Source organism: Lepisma saccharinum, chromosome 2 (assembly GCF_977018435.1).
Source record: "Lepisma saccharinum chromosome 2, izLepSacc3.1, whole genome shotgun sequence".
Classification (NCBI taxonomy): domain Eukaryota; kingdom Metazoa; phylum Arthropoda; class Insecta; order Zygentoma; family Lepismatidae; genus Lepisma; species Lepisma saccharinum.
Window position 1 is genome coordinate 171,319,998 of NC_139230.1, and position 24,178 is coordinate 171,344,175.

The 24,178-nt window shown below is 36.6% G+C and overlaps 1 protein-coding gene across 4 annotated transcripts in view; it reads right to left on the reverse strand.

The window, feature by feature from the left end:
• Hcf (Host cell factor) overlaps positions 1–24,178 on the reverse strand; it is a 157,670-nt gene that overhangs the window by 101,803 nt on the left and 31,689 nt on the right. For all 4 annotated transcript variants that reach the window (XM_083117709.1, XM_083117711.1, XM_083117710.1 and 1 more), the window contains exons 3-6: positions 22,032–22,192; positions 13,230–13,435; positions 4,938–5,129; positions 3,799–3,944 (exon numbers count right to left, since the gene is read on the reverse strand). In XM_083117709.1, the coding sequence (XP_082973835.1) occupies positions 3,799–3,944; positions 4,938–5,129; positions 13,230–13,435; positions 22,032–22,192 (705 nt within the window). The remainder of the gene's footprint in view (positions 1–3,798; positions 3,945–4,937; positions 5,130–13,229; positions 13,436–22,031; positions 22,193–24,178) is intronic.

Consider the following 24,178-nt stretch of genomic DNA (forward strand, 5'->3'; position numbering starts at 1 on the left):
CAAAGGAATATCCCAGTTCTTTGAGATGACATGATTGTTTTTGTAATATACTTTTACAGCAAATGGATGCTGTGCTGCATTCCACAACTCCATCATAACTGAAAGCTAAAGCAGGTGCTGCAATATAGCGGTAGTCTCGTATTACCTCTAAAAACTAGCTACATCCAGTGTTGCAAAAGCACCAGATTCATTGCCGCATCTTGTCTAGATATGTATGTATTTTTGTGTGTATAAATGTATTATAAAAAATGAAGCACATGGGTCATTCCACGTCAGATCGACCAGGGCCTCCAGGTCATGGTTTTTTGATTTGGATGAAATTTGGCATGGGCGTTCAATCATGTCTGGAAAGCTTGTATTCCAAATATTAGGTTCCTCCGAGAAATAGTTCTACAGTTATAGCCTGTGGAAGAAGGTGGTGCGCAACAGAAAATGTGACCCTTGCAAAAATCACAAGAAAGGAAGTAGGTGATTATTTACAGTTCTTTAGACATATATTAACAGGGTGAATTGAAAATCATAGGACACCCTTTCATTTCAGGAAAGGAATGTATAATTAAATATTCGAGTACCATAGGTAAGAAAGGGTGATGGGACCTACCTTCCAAGATAGAACTACAACATAGCCGTCATATTGAAATCTGTGAGATATCATGCAAAAGAGACATATGATATATCAAATCGGGCCATTTTCTTTCACCACAGAATTTCATTTCTGCAATTAGATTTGTTTTGCCGTACGTGGTGTGGTACAAAAGTTATTAGCTCAAAAATTTGAAAACAACTACATCCAAGTTGCCACATGATGTGCTACTATTTTGTGTGTTCAGTATTTTACCCATCATGCTCGTTGAAGGCCCTTTGCCTAGTTATGCACTAAAACATCTGGAGAAATTAATTATGTTGTAAGCCTCCAGGATTCCTTGCTGCAGGTGATCCTTGTGGCACCAATATTCACCCTAGATGCACATCGCTAGCTGGAAATGCTGCAGGAGACAGTCTTCTCTTCAATTCTCAGTGAAAATGGCAGTTTCCCCTGTTATTTCCAACATAATGAAGTTCCACCATAGTATGGAGCAAATGATAGTCAATGTATCGAGATGAATTACCTGGTCATTGGATTGGTTGGCGTCGTCCAGAGGAATGGACATCCAGATCAACTGACCTAACTCCCGGCTTTCTAGCTGTGGAACACATGAAATCTGAAAATCCGCGACAAAGATCAATTGCAGGAATGCACCCTGGAGGCCTGTAATATAATATTTCCAGATATTCTTGTGCGGGTGCATAACGAGTGCATTATGCTCTGTGCTCAGCCACACAAGGAGTAGCGTACTGAACACATCACATAGATGCATAACATGTGGTGGTCCTTTGCAGGAATACTGCTCACATTTTCATCTGGCGGCTGGGAAACAGAAGGAATTAGCAAGGAATTGAATCCTATTCAACTGACATCGGACATATTCATGCCACTAAACACCGAATGCTCCTAGCGGGATGCAACAAAATAATAATGTTTAAACATACTACATATGGCAAAGTGGACTGCGGAAATAAATTTCTGAAGAGAAAACTCCTTGCCTGATTTGTACATCATAATGACAACCTTCCCTTTTGAAAAGAACTAATATGAATCCAAGATGGCAGATTTCAGTATGGTGGCTATGTTGGAGTTGTATCTTGGAAGGTAGGTCCTGTCACCCTTTTTATCTGTGGTACTCTGATATTTAATTATATATTCCTTTTCTGAAATGAAAATGTGGCCTATGATTTTCAATTCACCCCGTTAATGTATGTCTAAAGAACTGTAAATAATCGTTTACTTCCTTTCTAATGATTTTTTGCGAGGTTAAAGTCCAATTTTGTGGTTGTTACAAAATGTTATCATCTGTTCCAATACATGCTTTTAAACCATAAACGCCGAGATGTGAAATATGTCACATTTGGTTTTTTCGACTTTTGGAGCACACTGCAACTCAGGCAATGTTAAGAGCATGTCTTGGGTGCTACACAAAGAACCTTAAGCATCCTATTAGTATTTAGTAAAGTTCAATTTGATTCTGAATATATTGGAGGGAGGGAGGTGGGTGCAAATTCCCCCAAAGAGAATTTCCTGCTTTTACATTAAAAATTATATTTTTTTCTCCGAAAGTATCAGAAACAAGTCCGCAATTCTTGCCACGAGAATAAAACACATATCCGGCAATATGCAGGTTCCTTTTTAAACCATCACGTTCTGGCATTGCCTATGTGGGAGCCTGATGAAATTTAAAATTCATAAAAATATAGTGTCTCATCTTCTTCTACTTGATAAATGAAAATTAAATTTATTCGACCATGGGCGTATTGTCTAGTGTGTACGGAAGAAAACAAGATATAAGTTTAAACTCTAAGATTCATAGTTTCAGAGATAACAATTTTTGGAATTTTGGATTTCCCGTTAAAAAGCACTGCTTTTATATTACAAAATATTTTTCTACGAAAGTATCATCAGTAAGTACACAATTCTTGCTATGAGAATGAAATACATATCAGGCAATATGCAGGAACTATTTCGAAACCTCACGTTCTGGCGTTGCCTACTTGAGGCCTGACAAAATTCAAATTTTGTAAAGAAAAAAATTATTAAATTTAGTCTTCCTCTTCTTCTATTTGGTTAGTGCAAATTGGATTTTTTCAATGATAGGCATGTAGCTGAGACTGTACTGAAAGAAACAAGCTATAATTTGTTAGCTGAGACTGTACTGAAAGAAACAAGCTATAATTTGTAACTCTAGCATTCGTAGTTACGGAGATATAAATCTTCATTTAAAACCTTGCCCAACTTTAAACTTCCCACTGAAAACACGCTGGGCATGAAAGGGCCTTTACTGTGCACTAGTGCCTTGCAATAACATTGAAATTTTGACACACATTAGAGGAAGGTCTAATTATGTAGTGTATGCAACTTGGCTTGGACATCTCTTGTTCCTTTTGTGTAACAACATTTCAAAAATCCACCATTTTCCAGTAATTTTTCAATTTCTTGCATATTCAACTACATATAATATGGATTGGGTGATATATATGGAGACGACATAATGTGTGCATATTGAGCTCACATCAGGGTTACTAGAAAAATTAATGCCACCTTCCTGGTTGGATTACAGTTGTAATAGCAGGCACACAAAATATGCATTTTTTTACACGTATGGCTTTTTAAGGCATATTTTGGGGTATTTTATTTCCTAACGCAAACAAGCTGTGGGTATTTTGATGCAATATGTGTGTTGCTTGGTGAGAGGTTTGTTTGGTGTGTAAATATCACTAGGCTGTGATCAATAGTTCCAAAATTATTGAGTCCTGAAGTTAGTTCTGAGGCTCATTTCTCATATTTGGATCACATTTTTTGTTGCACACAACCTTCTTCTACAGGCTATAACTCTAGAACTATTTCTCAGAGGAACCTAATATTTGGAATACAAGCCTTCCGAACATGATTGAACCTTCATTCCAAATTTCATCCAAATAAAAAAAAACATGACCTGGAAACTATTCTGAAATTGGTCGATTTGACATGGAATGACATGGAATGTCAAACCAATATCATCTGGTTTCATAGCACTAGTTTTATTTTTGCACATGACTGCACAGTTGCAGGTATAAAACAGTGAACTTGCAGCTGTGCAGTCCTGTAGAAATTTTAAGAGTATTTCAATTTAATTTGGATTGCTGGTTCCTTGTTCAAGTAGTTTATCTGAAACACAATGAGCTGAAGAATATGCAATATATTGAAAATGTTTATTTCAAATATACCTGATTGTTCCATGCCTTACGATAACCATCACGACCAGACCATATGTATAATCTAGAATGAACCGCAACTGCACAGTGACCAGCTCTAGCTCTTGGAACAGAATCTTCAAACACATCCATTGTTAAAGGTTCCCATGACAAACACTCTGCAATATATATAAAGCTTGAATCAAAAGAGGAGCAAAAAAAAAAGTGAAGCAAATAAGACAGTTTTACTCACCATTTTTTCCCCCCATACCCTTTTACATTAACTCAAGAATAGCAATGGAAGTATGTAATCATTCACAAATCTCTACCAGATATTATCTAGCCTCCACTATCCCACAGTCAGCTTTAGTACATTTTTTTAATTTTCAATAAGACTGTTTTTGTTATTGTGCTAATTTAAGCATGACAATAAAACAACACTTTTAAAAGAATAGTGGTAGCAGATATTGAAATGCAAAACATGTGTAGTCTTAAATTTGTCTTTGGTCTTTACTGAAAAAACATTAATAAACTCTTTTCTCATAGTATTATGCATTTCAGCAGCATGCATTCTTTTCTTGTTCACTTCTTCCATTGCTATCTCCAATCTATCATGAGCCACATTGACTCCCACCATTGGAGTCAATGGAACATTCAATGCCGGAAGTTTATGACACTTTACCAATGCAAGAAAACAATGCTCAATGAGATGTTCAAGAGGGGTATGTACTGTCCCCTGCAATAATTTCAATGATAATATCAGGGGCAATCTTTATTTAATATGGAGTACTACAATGAAATTCAAAGACAATTTCCAATCTCAATTTAGGAATCTGGTTGTATTTTTGTTATTTAGAGTCACTTTCCTGCCTCTATTGACTAATCACAATGTTAAGTAAGAGTGATGATGGAACTATAGTGGTGAGTCCAAAAGTGGGCTATTTCATGTCTGGCCACACACACACACACATAAATAACACTACTATTATTTAGATCATTAGCAAAATGCAAGGCATTAAAAATACCAACTTAGAAAATCGTAGCTAGAGATATGGACCTAAATTACAAACCTTAAGAAACAAATAAAGGTTAACAGATCTTTGACTTTCAAAAATAGGTCCACAAAATAAAAAATACATAGCATATATACACATCTGCCTACAATAACTTACCGAGATTCAAGCAAGCTAGTGTGTTTGTACACTTCCATTCCTTTTCATGAGTTGCAACCTTCACATCATCCATCACAAGAGGGACCCAACCTCCAAATATGTACATCCGATTACCAATTAAAGTGGCACTATGAAGTGACCTTGGCAGAGGGGGAACACCACTAATAACAGGTTTGCTCCACGTCATTGTATCTACAAATTTAAAAATTGTTAAGTAGATACCATATACTTAGGGATCTTTATTTTTCACACATGCAATAACACATAAAAATGTTAATTGCTGAAAAAAAAGTTTGTTTATTTGCAATGACATGTTCTAAACACATAAAAATGTTAATTGCTGAAAAAAAGTTTATGTGATTTTGATTTGATTTGATTTAGTTTATTTTACTTCGCGTTTTGTGCCTCTTGGCTAATTTGCGAAGATGGGGATGAGTGATGAAATGATGAAATTGATGAATGGACATTCACAAACAACCAAGCCCGACTGGGATTTGAACCCGGGACCCTTGGCATCGCAGCACGATGTGCTAACCACTCGGCCACAGGGTCGGGCGTTTGTTTATGTGCAATGACATGTTCTAAACACATTTTCATTCATTTGGAATTGCAAAATAAAGTGAATTTGGCTTAAAATATTAATTGTATTCTTCTTCACGAATTTAGACACATTTTATGCATAGAAAACAACAAATATCATGAAAACCATTATTATTCATGTGTTTTAGGCTAAAAAAATAATAAACACATTTACGTATGCATGTTTTCAAAAAAAAAATCCAAAAAAAAAAAAGCTATGGTGTACGTTATACATGAAATCATTCCAACAGCTAAATGAAATCAGGTGTCAATGGATGTCAAAGTGGCAGGGTTCTGACAGGAGATCAGAACCATAACATTGGTATTTGTCACACAGGAAACATTCTGCATTCCAGAGTGAAGCAGCATGATTTTGGAATGCTGAAGGACTGCACACCTATAATCACATGGAAGCTGCAACATCAGTATTTTGTCACATAAGAAAAGTTTTGGGTTATCAAGCAAAGTGGTGGAATTTTAGCAGGAATCTAGTACACACCTACCATCACATGGGTGTAACAATGGTATTTGTCAAAAGAGAAAAATGTTGCATTACCGAGAGAAGTAGTGTGATTATGGCGGACATCAAGTGCACACCTACCATCACACTGGAGCCATAACATCCGTATTTGTTGTGCAAGAAATAGAAAATAACTTCCCCAAAAAATTGTTTCCAACATTTGAAACTGTCGTGAACAGGTGTAGGATATAAACTAACTAACCCCGTGCGTAACAGCCCATGAAGGGCCTTGGCTTACCTACTGGCTGTCGGTCTCCCTCCCACACTTTTCCTTCCTCACCTCTAAGCGTGGAGATCTTCAACCAGGATTGGAATAGTCGGGGGAGTCAGCCCAACTTATCCCCAGCCCTTGTAGTAGGTCTACATGACCGGATTATGCTTACTCATTCAAAGCTCCCCAATTTTCTCATGATGGTGGGTTGCCACCGGCCCTATACACAGGCTGAAAATTCCCGGAGACTGAACCCGGGATCGAACCAATGCCAATCAGCACCCGTCCAAATCAAGGTGCCTTAGACTGCACGGCCACGGAGGAGGACACGGTGTAGGATATGTGGACCTACAATTCAAAATACTATTTTAAAAGCACAAAGAAGGAATAATTTTAGGTATGTTTGGGAGAAAAGTGTAAAAATAAAAAATGTGAATTTTGAGAAAAATAACCCCAAAATATTTTTTTTTAAAAAGTAATTTTGGAAAAAATAATACCAAAAAACTAGAGGCCCCTAAATATGAGATGATGCAGTTAACACCAGGGTTTGCCCGGGTGGGCCCAGCCCAGTCCAGTTTTCCTCTCATGGGTTTTTTTTTTCAGAAAAATCCACCTTGAAAAAACCCACCAAAATCCCAGTGAAAAAGCATTCTTTTTTTCAGAAAATGTAAATTATTGCTTTAAATACTTGTAAGGTTCTATGATTGTCAAAAAATTTTGAAAAATTAAAAAGAAAAGGCTTAGCAGAGCTAATAATACTAAAAATAATAAATGTAGTACAAGTCATAGTGGTTTCTTTCAGGCTATTTTCCTCAAATCATGCTAAAAATGGACTTTAACAGAAATAAAAAGAATATACTGTATATCCAAGAAACAAAAAGGAAAAAGTATCAGACATTTTTAGATAGAACATTTGCATTGATACAGCATAGCTGAAAAAAGCTTATAATTTTGAAATGTGGTAGCACTTTGGTTATCAGTCACTTCCTTATGTGGGGGGGGGGGCCATAGTGGCACATGATAGTTTAGACTGTGGTGATCAATTGATGCAATAATTTTTTTGCATGTTTAAGGATTACATGGGAGAAATTAGTACACTTTATTAAAATGTCATTAATTATGGTACAATTAAATCGGAACACACTTCAAATTATTTTCTCATTTCTCATCATAATGGGTTGCTTGCCTATTAGATACAATGTTATTTAACTGGTTAGGAGTTCTATATCCATGTAAGTTATGCACCTTCATGATCTTCCACAATTTCAGTTGTTTTTTTTTTAAAATTTTTTTTAAGGTTTTAGGGTACTCGAGTAAATTCAGTGTACATATACATAAATATACATATTTCACGCATTTTGTTCATTTTTGATATTTTCAAACCTTTGAATAGACTTTTGTTTTGAGCTTTGTGTGTGAAACTTACAAGAGCATTATGTACTTGCATTATAATTTGGCAGTAGAATTATCAAAATATGATGTATGAGTTAGGGTGGATGGGCAGACAGGGATAAACCATCTATTTCGTAGCCATAATAACAGCTGCAAATTTAGAATGATTTAGGTAAAATTATTTCTGCAGCTAGAAAATTTGTTTCAAGATGGTGGATGAAAAACTGATTTTCCCAATGTTGCCGACTCTATACTATGCTCTACACTGTTTTTATTTCTTCCAAAAGTGTCTAGAATACAATAATTCATTGGTCCTCAATTTTGAAGTAAAGCTTTTAAAATAAAAGAGGAATGGTGGTAAAATCACAAACATTGTACGTATTTATGATAACCACCATAAACATAAAGCTTTTGAGTTGCAATTTATATAATTGCAAGATATCTTGATGGATTGGTCTCACATTTGAGAAAAATTGGTCATCATGTTTAAAGACAGTAGATGACAGACCGGTTTAACATGTCATATTTGATTAGGTTACATTTTTGTAGATTAATAAACACAGGGTCTCAGCATTTATGGCATCACTTGTGTTTTTAGTTTTTAATAAGAACTCTGTAATGTAGTGTGTTTTAGAAAGGGAAGGAGTAAGTCACCAATTTTGAGACCAGGATAACTGCAGCAAACTTAGAGGTTTTTAGCTGAAATTAACCACAACTAGATACACCTCAGGAGTGATTTTGTTTTGCATTTACATTTGTTCAAAGCATTTCAAGATTGTAGATGAAAAATTGATTTTTCAAATGCTGAAGTAGATTCCAAATTCTTATGACACTTTCTAATACCTAAATTACATTTTTGGAGATTAACAAAGGACACTTGTTTAAGAATTTTACAGTTTCACTTAAGCTATAGTTTGACAATAAATGTTTTGAAATATAGTGCATTTTTAGGGAGCATTGGGACCAAATTGGGGGGTCACAAATGTTTTGACCGTAGGAATTGCAATTTTCATATCAGCCAGATATTTTGAAAGATATATAACGACGAAATCAGCCAGACAATTAAATCTGGCAAACTTGTAATTTGGCATGGTTAATGTACAGAGGAGATATTTATGCTTGCTTGAAACATCCAGAAAAATTATGGGAAAACACAACTGTGATGAACTGTGAACAAACTGTATTTCACCAGATTTAAAACATTGTGTTGCATAATATTTTTGTATTATTTAATAGTCTGTGGCAGCTTGTAAGGAAATGAAATAAATGAGTCAAAAAAAGTGTTTATAGCTGTAGCATAATTCATTCCAACTTAGGCACAACACTGCATTCACAGAATAATTTGTTTCATCAACTGAGGTTCAGAACGGAATATTCACAAATAGTATTTACTAAAAATGTGCTGCATCTTTAAAAACAATACTTTAACATGCTTATATTTGAGTATCGTTGCAGAAGGAAAAAAGTAACAAACCTGATTGATTAAATTCAGTCTTGCTGTAAAAATGTTACTGTTATTGTTTTTTTTATTTTCTGGAAATAATGTTTCCGGCACTATTCAAGTTGATTTGTTATTTTACTGTGTACTTTGTTAATGTGTTCATCATAACAAAATTCAAAATTCTGTTATCTTCATAAACAATGATGCATCAAAGTACACACACACACACATCTCTCTTGTTTGATTGATTTGGTTTATTTTAATACTCTTTTCTGCCAAATTTGGCTAATTGCAAAGATGAGAATGAGTGATGATATGATGAAATTCATGAAGGGACATACAAAGAATACTCATGCCCAGGCTGGGATTGTAGGAATTTCTCATTAAAATAAAATGTTATTAGTCCTCACCTACAAGAAGGTGCCAAATGGGGCCTCCCCAATGGTGCAGTGGTAGCATCATTCCCTTGTAATCAAGGGGTCCCAGGTTTGATACCCGGTGGAGGCATAGTGATTCAGATCCTACCTTAGCCTTACTGTGCATAAAGTGGAGTTAAAACACCAAATCAACATTCAAATCAATAAGGTGCCACTGTGGAGTACCGTTGTTGACTGACGGGGAAAAAAAGCACTCTTTATAACTAGAGACGGGATGTTTAGGCACTAAAAACATATAAAATAGGCAGGCAAATAAGCACTTATAATTTTCAAAATAGGCAGTAAAATAGGCATTAAAATACAAATAGGCAATAAAAAAGGCAATTAAATTTAACTCAAAATAATGAAGATAGACATACAAAAAGAAATAGGTGTTTAAAAAATATAGAAACATAGCTGTATATTCTTTATAGTTGCTTAAAATAAACCAGGAGCTCATCACTAGAGACAGCAGTCCAATATTGTACTTAATAAATCACTGTAAACAGGAGTCACGTCAGCCCAAAATTTTCCATTGTGTAATGGCTACACACAATAGTCTGACAAAAGAAATTGTTGGCTACTTCCAACCAGTACACTTTATCACTGCACACAAGGTTATTTCAGTTAAAAAATTTACACTATATATTCCACACAGCAGTTCGAACTAAGAATCTGTTTAAATGTATTTCAAGTTTGTACTGTACGGTTTGGCAGTCTCTGAATAAGAAGCACTAATTGTGGTTGCATATCACAACAAGGCATTTCTTCAGGTGATCAACCGACAAGTTATGTCTGCGATCGGACAACACATTTTTTAAAATTGAAAAAGATCTTTCAACCTCCACAGATGTTACCGGAGCATACTTAAAGCACGCGAGAACATGTGGATCTAACTCAGTTTGTATATTTTCACCTTTCAGAACTTGTTGAATTGCCCTTAATTTGTCCAAGTCCTTATTAGCTGCAATAACTCGCTAACTGTTATTTTTAAATTTCTTATAAGCATCGGAAACTAATCCTGGGAACAGGAAATTGTATGCACAGAGTTCAGTCATGTCCCAATTTTAAAGAAAATGCCTAAAATAGGCAATATCTGGCATTTATGAAATAATATAGGCAATATCGTATGAAATAGGCAAAATTAAATTGCCTTTAAATTAAGCTAATCCTTCCCCCCTGGCCTTCGCAACATTTGTTTTCATCATATCTCTAACAGGAAAGAATAGGCATTTTGCCTAACATCCGGTCTCTAGTTATAACATATTTTTACCCCCCACTACCATAGTCTGATTGTTGGATGCACCGAAGTATGTGCCTCATCAGGGAATGCAATCCTGAAAAGTGATCACTAGGGAAAGGAACTTTAGGTAATTAAATGTTTTTTCTGCGATAAGATACAGACCCTCATTTTTGCCAAAATTCTGATTATAGCCTTATATGTCAACACAGCAAATTTTATTTTACATAAAAACACATATTTTCCAGTTTTCCGTATGTAAATACATATTTTGCGAATTTTCATTTTAAATACATAAAATCGCTCATTGACTTCATCCACCTCGAAATCCTCGAAGGAAAAATGTTTATAGGCTACTCTGCACCTCTTTCATATCGAGAGTGCTAGGTTTGTTTTGTCTTTGAACACCCTCGCTGGCAGACTTCTGGCACCTCGCCTACGATCCTATTGGGAGAAAATAGCTGTAAGTAGTAGCTGGGGCTGGCTACACATAATGATAGCAAGGCTTTTTAATGAAGCAATGCAGCTATTGTGGCCGGAAGGCATAACATTTGACAATGTTCTTCTCCTCGTGACAGATGCTGCAGCTTACATGAAAAAAGCTGCAGTAGGCCTTGCCGTTAGCTACCCCAAAATGGTGCACGTTAAATGTGTGGCCCATGCGTTGCATAGAATATGTGAAAAGATAAGAGCTCTTTATCCCAATGTCGATAAACTGGTTTCAAATGGCAAGAAAGTTTTTATCAAGTTGGCTAGAAGAATAGACAATTTTAAACAAAAATGCCCTGAGGTTCCCCTTCCCCCTACACCTGTAGTTACGCGATGGGGCACTTGGTTGGATGCAGATGTTATGCCCAGAAGTTTGAAAAAATTGTATCTGTTGTAAATGATCTCGACAAAGAAGAATTCTGCAAGAACTGTTGATGGAGCACTCCGTAAAAGTCGAATTGGCATACATCTCAACAAACCTGTCCATTCTCTCTAATTCCATATGAAAGCTTGAATCGTCCGCGAACACTTTGGCAGCTTCCATTGTTAAAGTCCGTATAGTAGAATCGAAACTGCAAGAACTCACTGGATCTAAGTGTCTAAATGTACAGAATTTTTTGGGAAAAAACAAGGTTTTCAAACTTTGTGCCAAATTGCATGTGTTTTGGAAAGTGAAGTAGAGGAAGAGGAAGCTTTGGAAAACTTAAGCGTTAGTGACATTTCGTGATTCAAATATGCAAGAATTGTTTCTTGTGACGTGGAGCGATCTTTCTCACAATATAAGATGCTTTTTAGAGATAATCGTCACAGATTTACAATGGAGAATTTGGAAAAAACTATGGTGATCCACTGCAACTCTTCCAAAAAATTGCTCGCTAAGAGGTAATCATTTAGAAACTAATTTCAGGTGTTTAAAATGCATGTTATAGTTTGTTTTTGTTACCAAATGTTTTTATTTTTCACATATTTTCCTGTTTTTATCACATATTTTCAACATTTATGACACATAAAAAATAAATATTTCTGTGTTTTTTAGCACATAAAGTTCCGTTCCCTAGTGATCACAAATCAACAGTATTAACTACTTCACCATCCAGGAAGAGTAGAATCAAAACTGTTGGACAAAATACTTTAGAACAGAATATGTTACCAGAAATGTTAAATAGTTTTTGATTCAGTCAACTATACCCTGTCCCAACTATCTCTGGAGCAAGGCCATGCATAGCATCAGAGAAGGGGAGAAAATCGAGTGGAGAGAGTAAAGCAGTACACGCTGCTGTGAAGGCTGGTAACTGCAGTCGCTTAACTTCTCCACACAATCCAGTTCCCTCTCACGACTTCATTGGTGGAGCCATCTCGCATCACTACTCACGCAAACTTGTTTTAGTTTGCCTGCTCCAGGGATACCTGGGCCAGGGTACAAAGCAATACAAATTGAATGTTATGATGCGTTACTAAGCCGGGCAAAATGCCAACCCTGGTTATCACAGGCATTTTAATATTTGAAAACAGTTTACATAGTTTTGACAGAACATACCTTATTTTTAGGAATATTTTGAATCTCTACACAGGATTTAAAAAGTGCATGACTGGTCATGTTGTACAATATGTTATTGGTTTCTTCTTTGGTTTCAATGTCACTATTCCAATTCATGTTTGATATTGTGCATCACTTATACAATGCCAAAACTACAATGAAAGCTACATGGCATGATGATTATGAAACCAGTTTCTACAATAAAAAATATCCAATGCATGTAGTACTCATTCACTGCCTTAAAAAGAATGTACCAAATGTCAGTGCACAAATTATCGGAAATACATTGCTGCTTGAAATTTAATCAAGGGTTGTGATAATGCAGTTAGATAATTGCATGCACTTGCATTAAGATGACAACCAACTTGAGGACTTCCCCCCCCCCCCCGAACCCTTTGGCAAATTTTCACAAGAAATGGACAAATGTTACAATTCATGGATAGCATTATAAAATTTCGAAAGCCTACCTATATCCAAGAACCAAAGGTCCCCTAATCTGCTTCCACTCATTCCTCCATATATCACTAAACGCCCTTTTCCATTATCCTTATCTACATGTGCCACACCTGTATGAGATTCTCTGGGTGGGGGTGGTTGACCATATGCTGTGGGCACTTCCCATGCAACAGAAGAATTAGCTCGAAGTTCCAATATGTAGAGATCATTAAGGTATCTAGAATTATAATCACATGAGAATTCAGAACCAAATTAAGAATTCTAATAAAATAGTTGCAAGACATTTCCCATAACCAAACACAACCATGTGCAACATTTTCGCCAAGAAGTTACAAGCAATTTGCAATTTTAAAAGAAGCTAATATTCCATATACAATATGAACATAGTTGTATTACATACTTTCAAACAAACATAAAAAATCAAGCTGCTATTCTCAAGTATGGTGCAATGTACGGCTTACAACAATTTCAATTACAACTAAAATCAAGTGTTCAGATTTACATGCATGCATAGATATGATTATGATTAGGACTCTGAAGTTGATGACCTCAAAAAACTAAACAAAAGTGACCGTAAAATAATTTAAAAATTACAAAAATAATTTTCACTTTTAAAATGAAAGCCTGATATTCTTCATGAACTACAAGAGAGTAGTTGAATAATTCGATAAAACCCATTGTCTGATGGTATAAACTGCCAAGGTAAAGGGAAAAGAACAATTAAGTGCTAATGTAGTTTTCTTTATTTTTACTTCAAGGGTACAAGATTTTTCTGTGAAGTCATTCACCTCCTTTCAGAGTGGGCTTTGCACAATACAGTAATCAGCCAGCATATGAAAATACAGTTGTGTTTGGAGTGCACCAAATTATATTCTTTTCATGTTGCATGGTGACCACTCTAGAACCATGACAATATTCAAGTATAATTTCTTGTTTTCAAGGTGAACTTTCCAAAAATTCAAGGGTACAAGAAGATTCTCTATTTCAACCTTATGTGTTACTGCCTCTCACCACCCACCAACATACATACATACATACATACATAAATAAATATATTAACAATATAAAGGGTCTGTGTGATTCCAATGAATCCAAATATTCTAATTCAATTAAATGGTATGGTTGTATATGCTATTTAAAATATTCAATTTAAGGTCTGGAGTTTACACTTGCAATTTCACATACTCATACTCGGAATAATGTAAAAACAGAAGTCTCAAATGTTATGTGATATACTAATCTATGAAAAATTATTGTTAATTGTATAAGAATTTCAAATTCAAATTTACCTAATCAACTTCATGATATCTTGAAATAGTCTGCCTGTCAGACAGATTGTTCTGCAAAGAACATGAACAAAGTAAACAGACAAGAGAATTCAGTTTTATTTTCCATGCAGCTTTCTTTTCCTTCCTTGGTGAAAATGAAAGCTTAACTGTGAAAACAAACCTTGGGGCATTTGTACATGTATGAATTCATTTGGATTAATAAAATTTGCAATTTTCATGTCTATAGAGAAAAATTCATGTAGAATTCACACATAATTGCCGAAGCCAATAATTCATGTATAATTCCAGGAATTCCTGGTGAGTAGCCACCTTGTGTTGTCATGAAATTATACATGAAAACCACAGATTAAAGTGATAATAGCAACCAGCAAGGGAACCTCACAGTAGGCTTCACCTGAAGTATTTTAAGTTTCCTGGGGGAAAATACATTTACCACAATTAAGGATCAACAAATCCTTTCCAAAGATTTCTCTTAAAAATGATATAGAGCTCTTGCATTGCCCACATTTTTAAACAATGGTATACTTGCTAAAAACAACATGTTAGGAAATTTAAATATGTAAGTTATGACAGCAAATGCATTTAAAATTTATGAATCAACTAGGAAGGAGCAAAAACAAAAACCCAAAAACCATAAAAATGCAGTGAAGGTGGCAAAAATACTGAAAAATGACCTAAAACCAAAATAAAAACAATGTATTTTGGTTTTAACTGCAGAGAAACAGACTAATGTAGGTGTAGCATTGTCTTCAAGGCCAGAAAGATGATGATTTTTCAACTTCAGAGTCCTAATTATGATAATACAATCACCAGTAATCTTGTTATTACGGAAGTTCAATTTTTAACAAACAAATTCTGCCACAAAATTAATCAGCATTCTGTACAAATATGAGGATATAGGAATGTTGGGTGGTATTGGTTAAGAATACTTGTTGATATGAGAATTGGTGACAAAAAATATTGCCAAAGTTGACCTATCATCAAAAATGGGAGGAAAAAAAAAGCACACACAAATTGCCTTTACTTAATCAATTATTTCATGATACACATGATACAATCTTTCAACCTTCTTAAAAGAGAATAAAGTAAAAAAAAAAAGGTAAAGTGTTCCCCTGTGCTTAGCACCACGCCATGAAGACGTATAGGGGGTGTGGGGGTAACGCCCCACACTTTCTTGATCCGGTCGTGAGTGGGGGTGATGTGATCAGCATCACGCCCCTGACTGCCTTTACCCCCCCCCCCCAGGGTTTCCTCCAGGTACCCATGTTATTCGACGCTGGGTGGGCGCCGGGGCCGCTTCCAACGTTAGAAAAATTCCCGGATTTGAACCGGCCGGGGATCGAACCCGGGACCTTTAGCATGGTAGTCAGACGCGTTACCGACTAAGCCACCGCGGAAATGGAAAATGGAATGCCATGCCCCAGTTATCATTACAGGAAAAACTCGTTAATACCAAGTACCCTTTCATTGAAGTTCTTTCCCGATAATATAGGTTTTTAATTCTTCCTTGTAGCTGATCAGTGGTGATTAATTTATTCTTAGTTTTGGACTTTTAACCACTGTTGTTTTTAAAATACCAATGTTTCGGAGGCGGATTCTGCCTCCGTCTTCAGGGTAGTGTGTAATCTACTAAATCATACTTGAATCCCTGGTGAAGAAGAGGTCATAGAAAGTCCAACGTTAGATGAAGTATGGGATGCAGTCAAGATATTGAAAAATAGTAAAGCACCTGGGATAGATAACTTGCAAGCAGAGCTGTTTAAGCATGGAGGTGAGTGTGTCATTAGAGGCTTGAATGAAATAATAAACAATCTGGAAAAAGGGACAGATGCCAAGTGAATGGAGGACGGGTATCATAGTACCTATCCACAAGAAAGGGGACAAACATGATTGAGTGTGCAAACTATCGTGGAATTATATTGTTGAACGTTGCCTATAAAGTATTTGCAAGAATTATATATAAAAGACTACTACCATATGTAGAAAGTGCATTTGGACCATATCAATGTTGGTTCAGGCCAGGAAAATCTACAATTGACCAGATATTCACCTTAAGGCAAATACTGGAGAAAACTCTGAAGTTTGGGATAGGAATGCACCATCTATTTATTGATTTTAAATCTGCAAACGATAGTATAACAGGGCCCAACCATATCTGGCAATGGAAGATCTTGGAGTTCCAATAGGATTACTAAGAATGGTGAGGATAACTATGGAGCGCTCTAATAGTAAGATAAGAGTAGGAGGACAACTCTCAGAACCTGTTGAAATAGAAAATGGATTAAGACAAGGCGATGTGCTGTCCTGTTTGTTGTTTAACATTGCCTTAGAGAAGGTTATACGGGAAGCTCGGGTGCAAATTAGGGGTACCATATATTGTAAGTCAATCCAGATACTAGCATATGCGGATGATGTGGACATAGTAGGAAGATCTCTACATGCAGTAGAAGAAGCACTTCTAGCCATAGAAAGGGAAGGAAAGAAGATGGGATTGGTGTTGAATGAAGGGAAGACTAAGTACATGGTAGCAGGTAAAGCACACTGATATAATCCATCACCTACCTACCATAACAATGGCTAATTATACCTTTTTAGAGTGGATTCCTTTATCTACCTGGGTTCTGTTGTGACATATGAGAATGATTCACAGGAGGAAGTAAAGGCACGACTTATAGCAGCGAATAGGGCCTATTATGGACTACAGAGACATTTTAAGAGCACCATATTGTCCAGAACAACTAAGTTAATACTTTACAAGACACTGATAAGACCTGTATTGACCTATGCTGCTGAAACTTGGACCAGTTCAAGGAAAGATGAACAGCTGGTAGAGACCTTTGAAAGAAAGATATTACAAAGAATATTGGGACCAGTATGTGAGAATGGAAAATGGAGAAAGGGATTTAATAAGGAGCTCTACGACTTATATCAAGAACCAACAGTTATTGGTGTAATAAAGGCGGCAAGATTAAGATGGGCAGGTCATGTGATGCGCATGAGTGATAGTGACCCTGCAAAGAGAGTGATGTTGGATAGCCCAGGTGGACAGAGGAAGAGAGGAAGGCCTAAATTAAGATGGGTGGATGAGGATGTTTGGAAGCTCCAATATAGAAATTGGAAAGTTGTGGCAAAAGGTAGAGATAGATGGAGACAAATCACAGAGGAGGCCAAGGTTCATCAGTGGACTGTAGCGCCATAAGAAGAAGTGTTTGACCTCCAGAATACTCCCAAATCAAACAATAAATCGTCGATTAACATGAGAGTAAATAACAATTTGATATCTGAATATATGCAAGTTTGATAAAGCTAGTCTTGAGTTCATTTTATGCTGATGGATTAATCAAAACTAAATATATAGTCTAAAGTGGAATCCAAACCAAAGTGATTATAGACTGCGGCGTTGTTTAATGAGTCCTCGAATCCACATTCGGTTTCAACAGATCGCAAGTTGTGTGTTTCCTTTGTCAGGACGGATTACAATGAAAGTCGAGGAAGAGAGTGGACTGCTACCTGGAAAGGGGGAGGAAGGGAGATGAAAATTAAGTTGGCTGAAGCAAAGAAAACATGACTTTCTTTTACGATGTATTTTAGACAGCCGAACCAGAACAAAATTTACAGCCCCGGTTATTTTTTTTCTGGTGTCGAGAAAGCAGAGTGGCTACAGTAAGGCTATGATAAAATTCAAGTATAATTCCCGGTTTTCAAGGCGAATTTTCCAAAAATTCAAGGCTACAAGCACATGTTTATTTCTATTTGAACTTACGTTATTACCGCCTCTCACCACCCACACACAAACACAAACAAATATATTAACCCACGATCGGTCGAGCTCACTCGAGTCACGCCATCAGTTGTGGGTGAGCGTGGCACTCACCCTTGCTTTTCAGGCATATTTCACCATATTTTATTTTTTTTTTAAATTTATTTTTGTACTTGTAATGATTTGTTTATTATAATCATCTTATTCATTACATTTTTGTTTCAAAATGTTTATTTGTTTTCAAACAGCGTAGTATACATAGTCAAAGCCAACAAGTCTCACCGTTAACAAAAAGCACATGTTCCTCTGAGGTAGTTCCATCTGATCTCCAGAAATCTGATGATATAAAATCACTGCAACACTTTTTGAATTTTCTATTCATGACAAGAACATATAGGTACAAAAACTCACTAGAAACAGGATACACCTATTGACTAAATAATGCACAAATGTAAATAAAAAATATATACAGGGTGGCTCAATAAGTCATTTAACACCCTCAGTACAAGGCCACTGCAGCGCGCAACATGGAAATGGTGATGGCCAATCATTATCAGGCCAAGGGGGAACCACATTGACGCCACCCACACAGTTGGCGGCCATCTTGATGTCCACCATCTTGAATTCAACTTCAGAATTTTAAATGGGAAGGGGGTCGTGCGACATATCAAAATGGGCTAGAATTTCACGAGAAATGCGATGGTGAAGGCTTTTTCGACGTATCTTTAACCAGTAAAAAGTTATGACTGAATTCTTGTACCAATTTGATCCTTTTCGAGGTGTTAGAAAAATGCCTTAAAATTTGTTTAGCGCTTCGGTAATGCATCGAGATCAAAGTGACGTCTATGGAGAGACGTTCGCATGCCATTGCACATTATTTTAATCGGATACATCCATGAAGAGCTGGGCACTATGAATGGTTGTCGCGAACAATTTACAGTGTGACGCTTCCATTGAATTAAAAGTCCTTCACAGTGACAAGGCTAATGTTTATGTTCATAAGGAAGTTCATAAACAGAATATTCGATGATTTTTATCTGATAACCCATTTTCGACAGATCAAAGCTGAATGGTTAGTGTTGGTAAGTTAATGGTGTGGCGTGCTGTGTGGAACACGATTGGTTAGTCAATTTTCCATCAACGGAACCTTAAATGCTTAGGGCTACTTGGATTTGTTAAATAAACAGTTTTTTTCATCCTTGCTTATGGAAGAAGGTACTTTTTACAGAGTTTTTTCAATAGGGAAGAACACCAGAACACTTATGGAAACGTTATGAACCAGTTTTTGTCCAAAGTTAGTTATCAGATGACAAGGGTCGCATATTCCGTTTATAAACTTCCTTATGAACATAAACATTAGCCTTGTCACTGTGAAGGACTTTTAATTCAATGGAAGCGTCACACTGTAAATTGTTCGCGACAACCATTCATAGTGCGCAGCTCTTCATGGATGTATCCGATTAAAATAATGTGCAATGGCATGCAAACGTCTCTCCATAGACGTCACTTTGATCTCGATGCATTACCGAAGCGCTAAACAAATTTTAAGGCATTTTTCTAACACCTCGAAAAGGAGCAAATTGGTACAAGAATTCAGTCATAACTTTTTACTGGTTAAAGATACGTCGAAAAAACCTTCACCATTGCATTTCTCGTGAATTTCTAGCCCACTTTGATATGTCGCACGACCCCCTTCCCATTTAAAATTCTGAAGTTGAATTCAAGATGGCGGACATCAAGATGGCCACCAACCGTGTGGGTGGCATCAATGTGGTTCCTCCTTGGCCAGATAACGATTGGTCATCGCCAATTTCAAATTCCATCCCGCAGTGGCCTTGTACTGAGGGTGTTAAGTGACTTATTGAGCCACCCTCTATAAAGTAATCTGTTGCGTGTGAGATCTGTGCTCACACTGACAACAGTATTTCCACAACAATGGTCTCTCTAATAATGCTGTTTAAATCATCTCGTAAAAATGTGAACAGGTTGCTTGTGAAACTCTAAAAGTCAGCTAGAGAGCACCTGTTAAAATGGCACTTCATTAAATTTGATGCTCACCCACGACCAATCGCCGGTTAAAAATATAAAGGGTATGTCAGATTCAAATGCATCCAAAAATTCTAATTCAATTCAATTAAATGGTATATATATTAAAAATATTTAATATAAAGTGTGGAGTTTACATTTGCAACTTCACATACTCAGACTCAAAATACATCTACAAACACAAGTCACAAATGTTACGGTTTATATTCTAATCTACGAAAATTGTTAATTGTATAAGAATTTCAGACTAAAATTTACCTAATCATCTTCAAGATATCTTGTCTTCCGTCTGTCAGATATTGTTCTGCAAAGAACAGTAACAAAGTAAACGGATTGAGAGAATTCTGTTTTATTCTTAACGCAACTTTCTTTTCCTTCCCCGATAAATATAAAAGCTAAACTGTGAAAAACGTGCCTCAATGCATTTATAAATATGTATAAATTCAATGGCATTTGGATTAACAAAAGTTGCAATTTTTCACGTCTCCAGAGAAAAATTCAAGCCGATTTCACGAATAATTCCCAGAGTCAATAATTCACACAGAATTCCCAGAATTCAATGAATTCCCAGTGAGTAGCCACCCTGGAAAGGTTGTGTTGTCTCTCCCAAGAGATCTTATGTTACCAGTTAATCCTGTAACTGACAATGCTCTAGTAAACCTATACAAATCAAACTGTTGTATTCATTTGTTTTGGAGCAAAAATAGGTATATTGACCATGCCCATTTTTCAGGAAACAATGTGTAAGGACAGGTTCAAACTAATTTCACAATTCTTACATTTCACTGATGAGAGCAATGCTGATCAAAATGACAATAAAAAAATAAGGCCTATCATACAACACTTTTCTGCCAAATTTTCTGAGTTATATTTATTTCCCTTCTCAGGATATAGTTCACGATGATAGCTCTCTGCCGCACTACAGAATTTAAATACGATTTCTTGGTCAACTCCAAAGGTATTTAAACATGACGTCAATGGGTTAAGGAGGTTTTCCTGCATATACAATCACAAATTGCAGTCATAAATCACAACTTGGGGAAGGAGTAAAAAGTTCCATTTTTATTGTGCTGGGTTTGGCATTATTTTTGAACAAAACAATGTTACTTTACTCACTAGCCTTTGTCACATGTTTGGTTTTCTTTGAGAAGTCACCACACATCCTCCAAAATGTAGCATCAAAAACAAAAAAAAAAACTCTCACACTGCAGTCATTAAAATCAAAAATACTAACTTCACACTGCAGTAATTAAAACCAAAAATACTAACTTCACTGAACATTTTTAAAAAACTTTACTTCATTGACATTTTCCATCTTTACAAAACAAACCAACAACTTCCAGGAACACACATGTAGCTATAAGGAAGATAAATCCCTAGAGCATTTGTCTGCAGCACAGCGCCATATGTATGCAAAATATGGACAGTAAGCTGAAAGGAAATCATTGGAAGCCTTGGAAATGTGATGTTTCCAGAGAATGTTAAGATCAAATGGATAGATCAGGTAATGCCTTCTGTAAATATAAAGGCATGTGAAACAAAAGAACAAGGGGAAACATGAAAGGATTACCAAAATAATGGGAGTGGTGGACCTTTGTAATGCAACAAACCTAGTGTGAGCATCTTATATTATTAAAGACTTAAGTTATGTTAAAAAAAACCTTTGAAGCACTCCACGTTAATGGAGAGAAAGTTACATATGTTAAACAAATACATACCTAGGTATATTGTTTTTGGGATCATCGCTGTCGTTAGCTAAACCACCAAAAAGGTAGACTTTATTTCCAATTAATGTGAAGCTATGGCCCAACCGAGGGCAGGGTGGTGTACCATGTTTAGGTGGTTTTGGTTTTAGTCTCTTCCATTCCCATCTGCTAGCCTGAAATAAACAGGAAAAAATTCATCGCAGCACACACATTCACTCTCCAGCCATTTGTGGGCCTTCTTCTTCTCTGCTAACAACAGAAATCTCCCCATTAACCCTTACACGACCAAGCATGTTTTGCCAGTAAATGCCTTAAGGACCGAGGAGTTTTCTGTGGGAATTTTAAATTTACGCATGCTTTTACGTAAATTTTTATACCTCTGGAACCAAAATACGCTCGAGTTACAAATTATAGCTCGTTTTGTTCAGTAAACATTGGGCTATAAGAGTATGGCATAAAAACAGAATTTTTCCGTTAACGGTTAGAAGAAAGAAATTTGTTTTTTTTTTACCAAATTTGAAAATCGCGGGCCCCCATTCGGCAGCACCGTAACGTAAATGTGTAAAATTTTACCTGCACATTGCCTGATATGTTTGGCATTATCGTTCAAAAAATCACGCAAATATTCAAGATAGTTTCCAAGAAGAAAAAAATTTCCAGTGCGAAGCACCCGAGTTTTTCCCTGCGGGAAATTTGAAATTTGGCGCACGTATGTTGAGGTTGGGATCGTTGTCATCCTCTGGTTCTGAATCCGTATCTAATGCACGCAAATCTTCATCAATATCACCTAGTGACAAACCGGGTCTTCTTGCCATCTTACACGCCTGTACTCTTATTGGAGGGGAAAGAAATAAAAGATTGAAACACTGATCTTTAGACTGCCGAAGCAAAACTACACACACAGTCCGCCACTGATCTGTACAAAACAAGTACACAATAGCACACAGTCCGCCACTGATCAAAATCACTCACAATTACACGAAACAGTTCGCGGTAAAGCAGACACGACCGACCACTTCTAAACGCAGCTATAACAATGAATTCGCCCTTCCAAACACCTTCCTGAAAAACAGCCACCACCCTCACCCCCTCATTTCTCCTCCCTGGCCTGGACAAAGACATAGCTGAAGCCAAAAATAGCATAGCTTGGCTCAGGGGAGATGAAAACACACATTCGACAAGCTGAGCCCTGCTTGGGAATGAACAAAGGTATTGCAAAATATTTTGTGCCTGCGAAGTGACTCCTCTCAGCGACCATCAACCTCCCCCTCCCCACGTGCGACTTGGATGACAGCTCATTACCACTCACATGTGAAAAGAAAAGCAAAAAAAAAATATTTTCGTGGGTTCATTTCCTTGCTAGAAGAGCCTATGCATATCCCAGAAATGAGAAAATAGAGAAAAAGAAACAAAAAAAAAACAAGCACGTGATATTCGGGGGCTGACCCCCTTCCCCATATAACCAAAATGATATTAAACCTTGCTCATTGTTCATCACATACCTCTAGACTCATGCAGAACTCAAAACATGTATATCCAAACATAATCAGTCACAGGGTGTCTAAAAAGTCAGATACTACACGCAAAAGCATCTTGTCAGCTATACGTGACAAGCGGTCCTTGGCGTAAATACCGGCTGTCACCTATAGGTGACAAGTGGTCCGCTAAGGGTTAATACAAATATACCTCTGTCTCATCCACATGAGCATCCCTCCCTCTCTCTCTCACTTGTTGTAAACAGAAGTATTTTTTTATTCTTGATTCTTGGGTCTTCCAATTTCAGTGAAGTTCTATTGGGTTTGAATTTTAAAAAAGTCTATGGTATTTGAAATTTGAACCCTTTCCTGCCAGATGATAGAGAAAGTATACATATGGCTTTTGTGGGTGCACAATGTGTACCCTTAGTCCACCGCCGTTGCAGATATGCAACAAACAGCTTTAGATACAATTATTGAGGGTTTGCCAGACTTATATTTGTATATTGAGGTTGAAACACTGACAGTTCATTCGGGAACATGTTTTGCAATCATGTTTACGAAAATTCCAAAATTCCCCCCCCCCCCTTCTCGGAATATGTCACATGTTTCGGCTCCTCAGTTGACAGACACAATAAATGCTTGGTATTTACGATGCTGTTTTCCTCCAAGCTTCCAACGCTG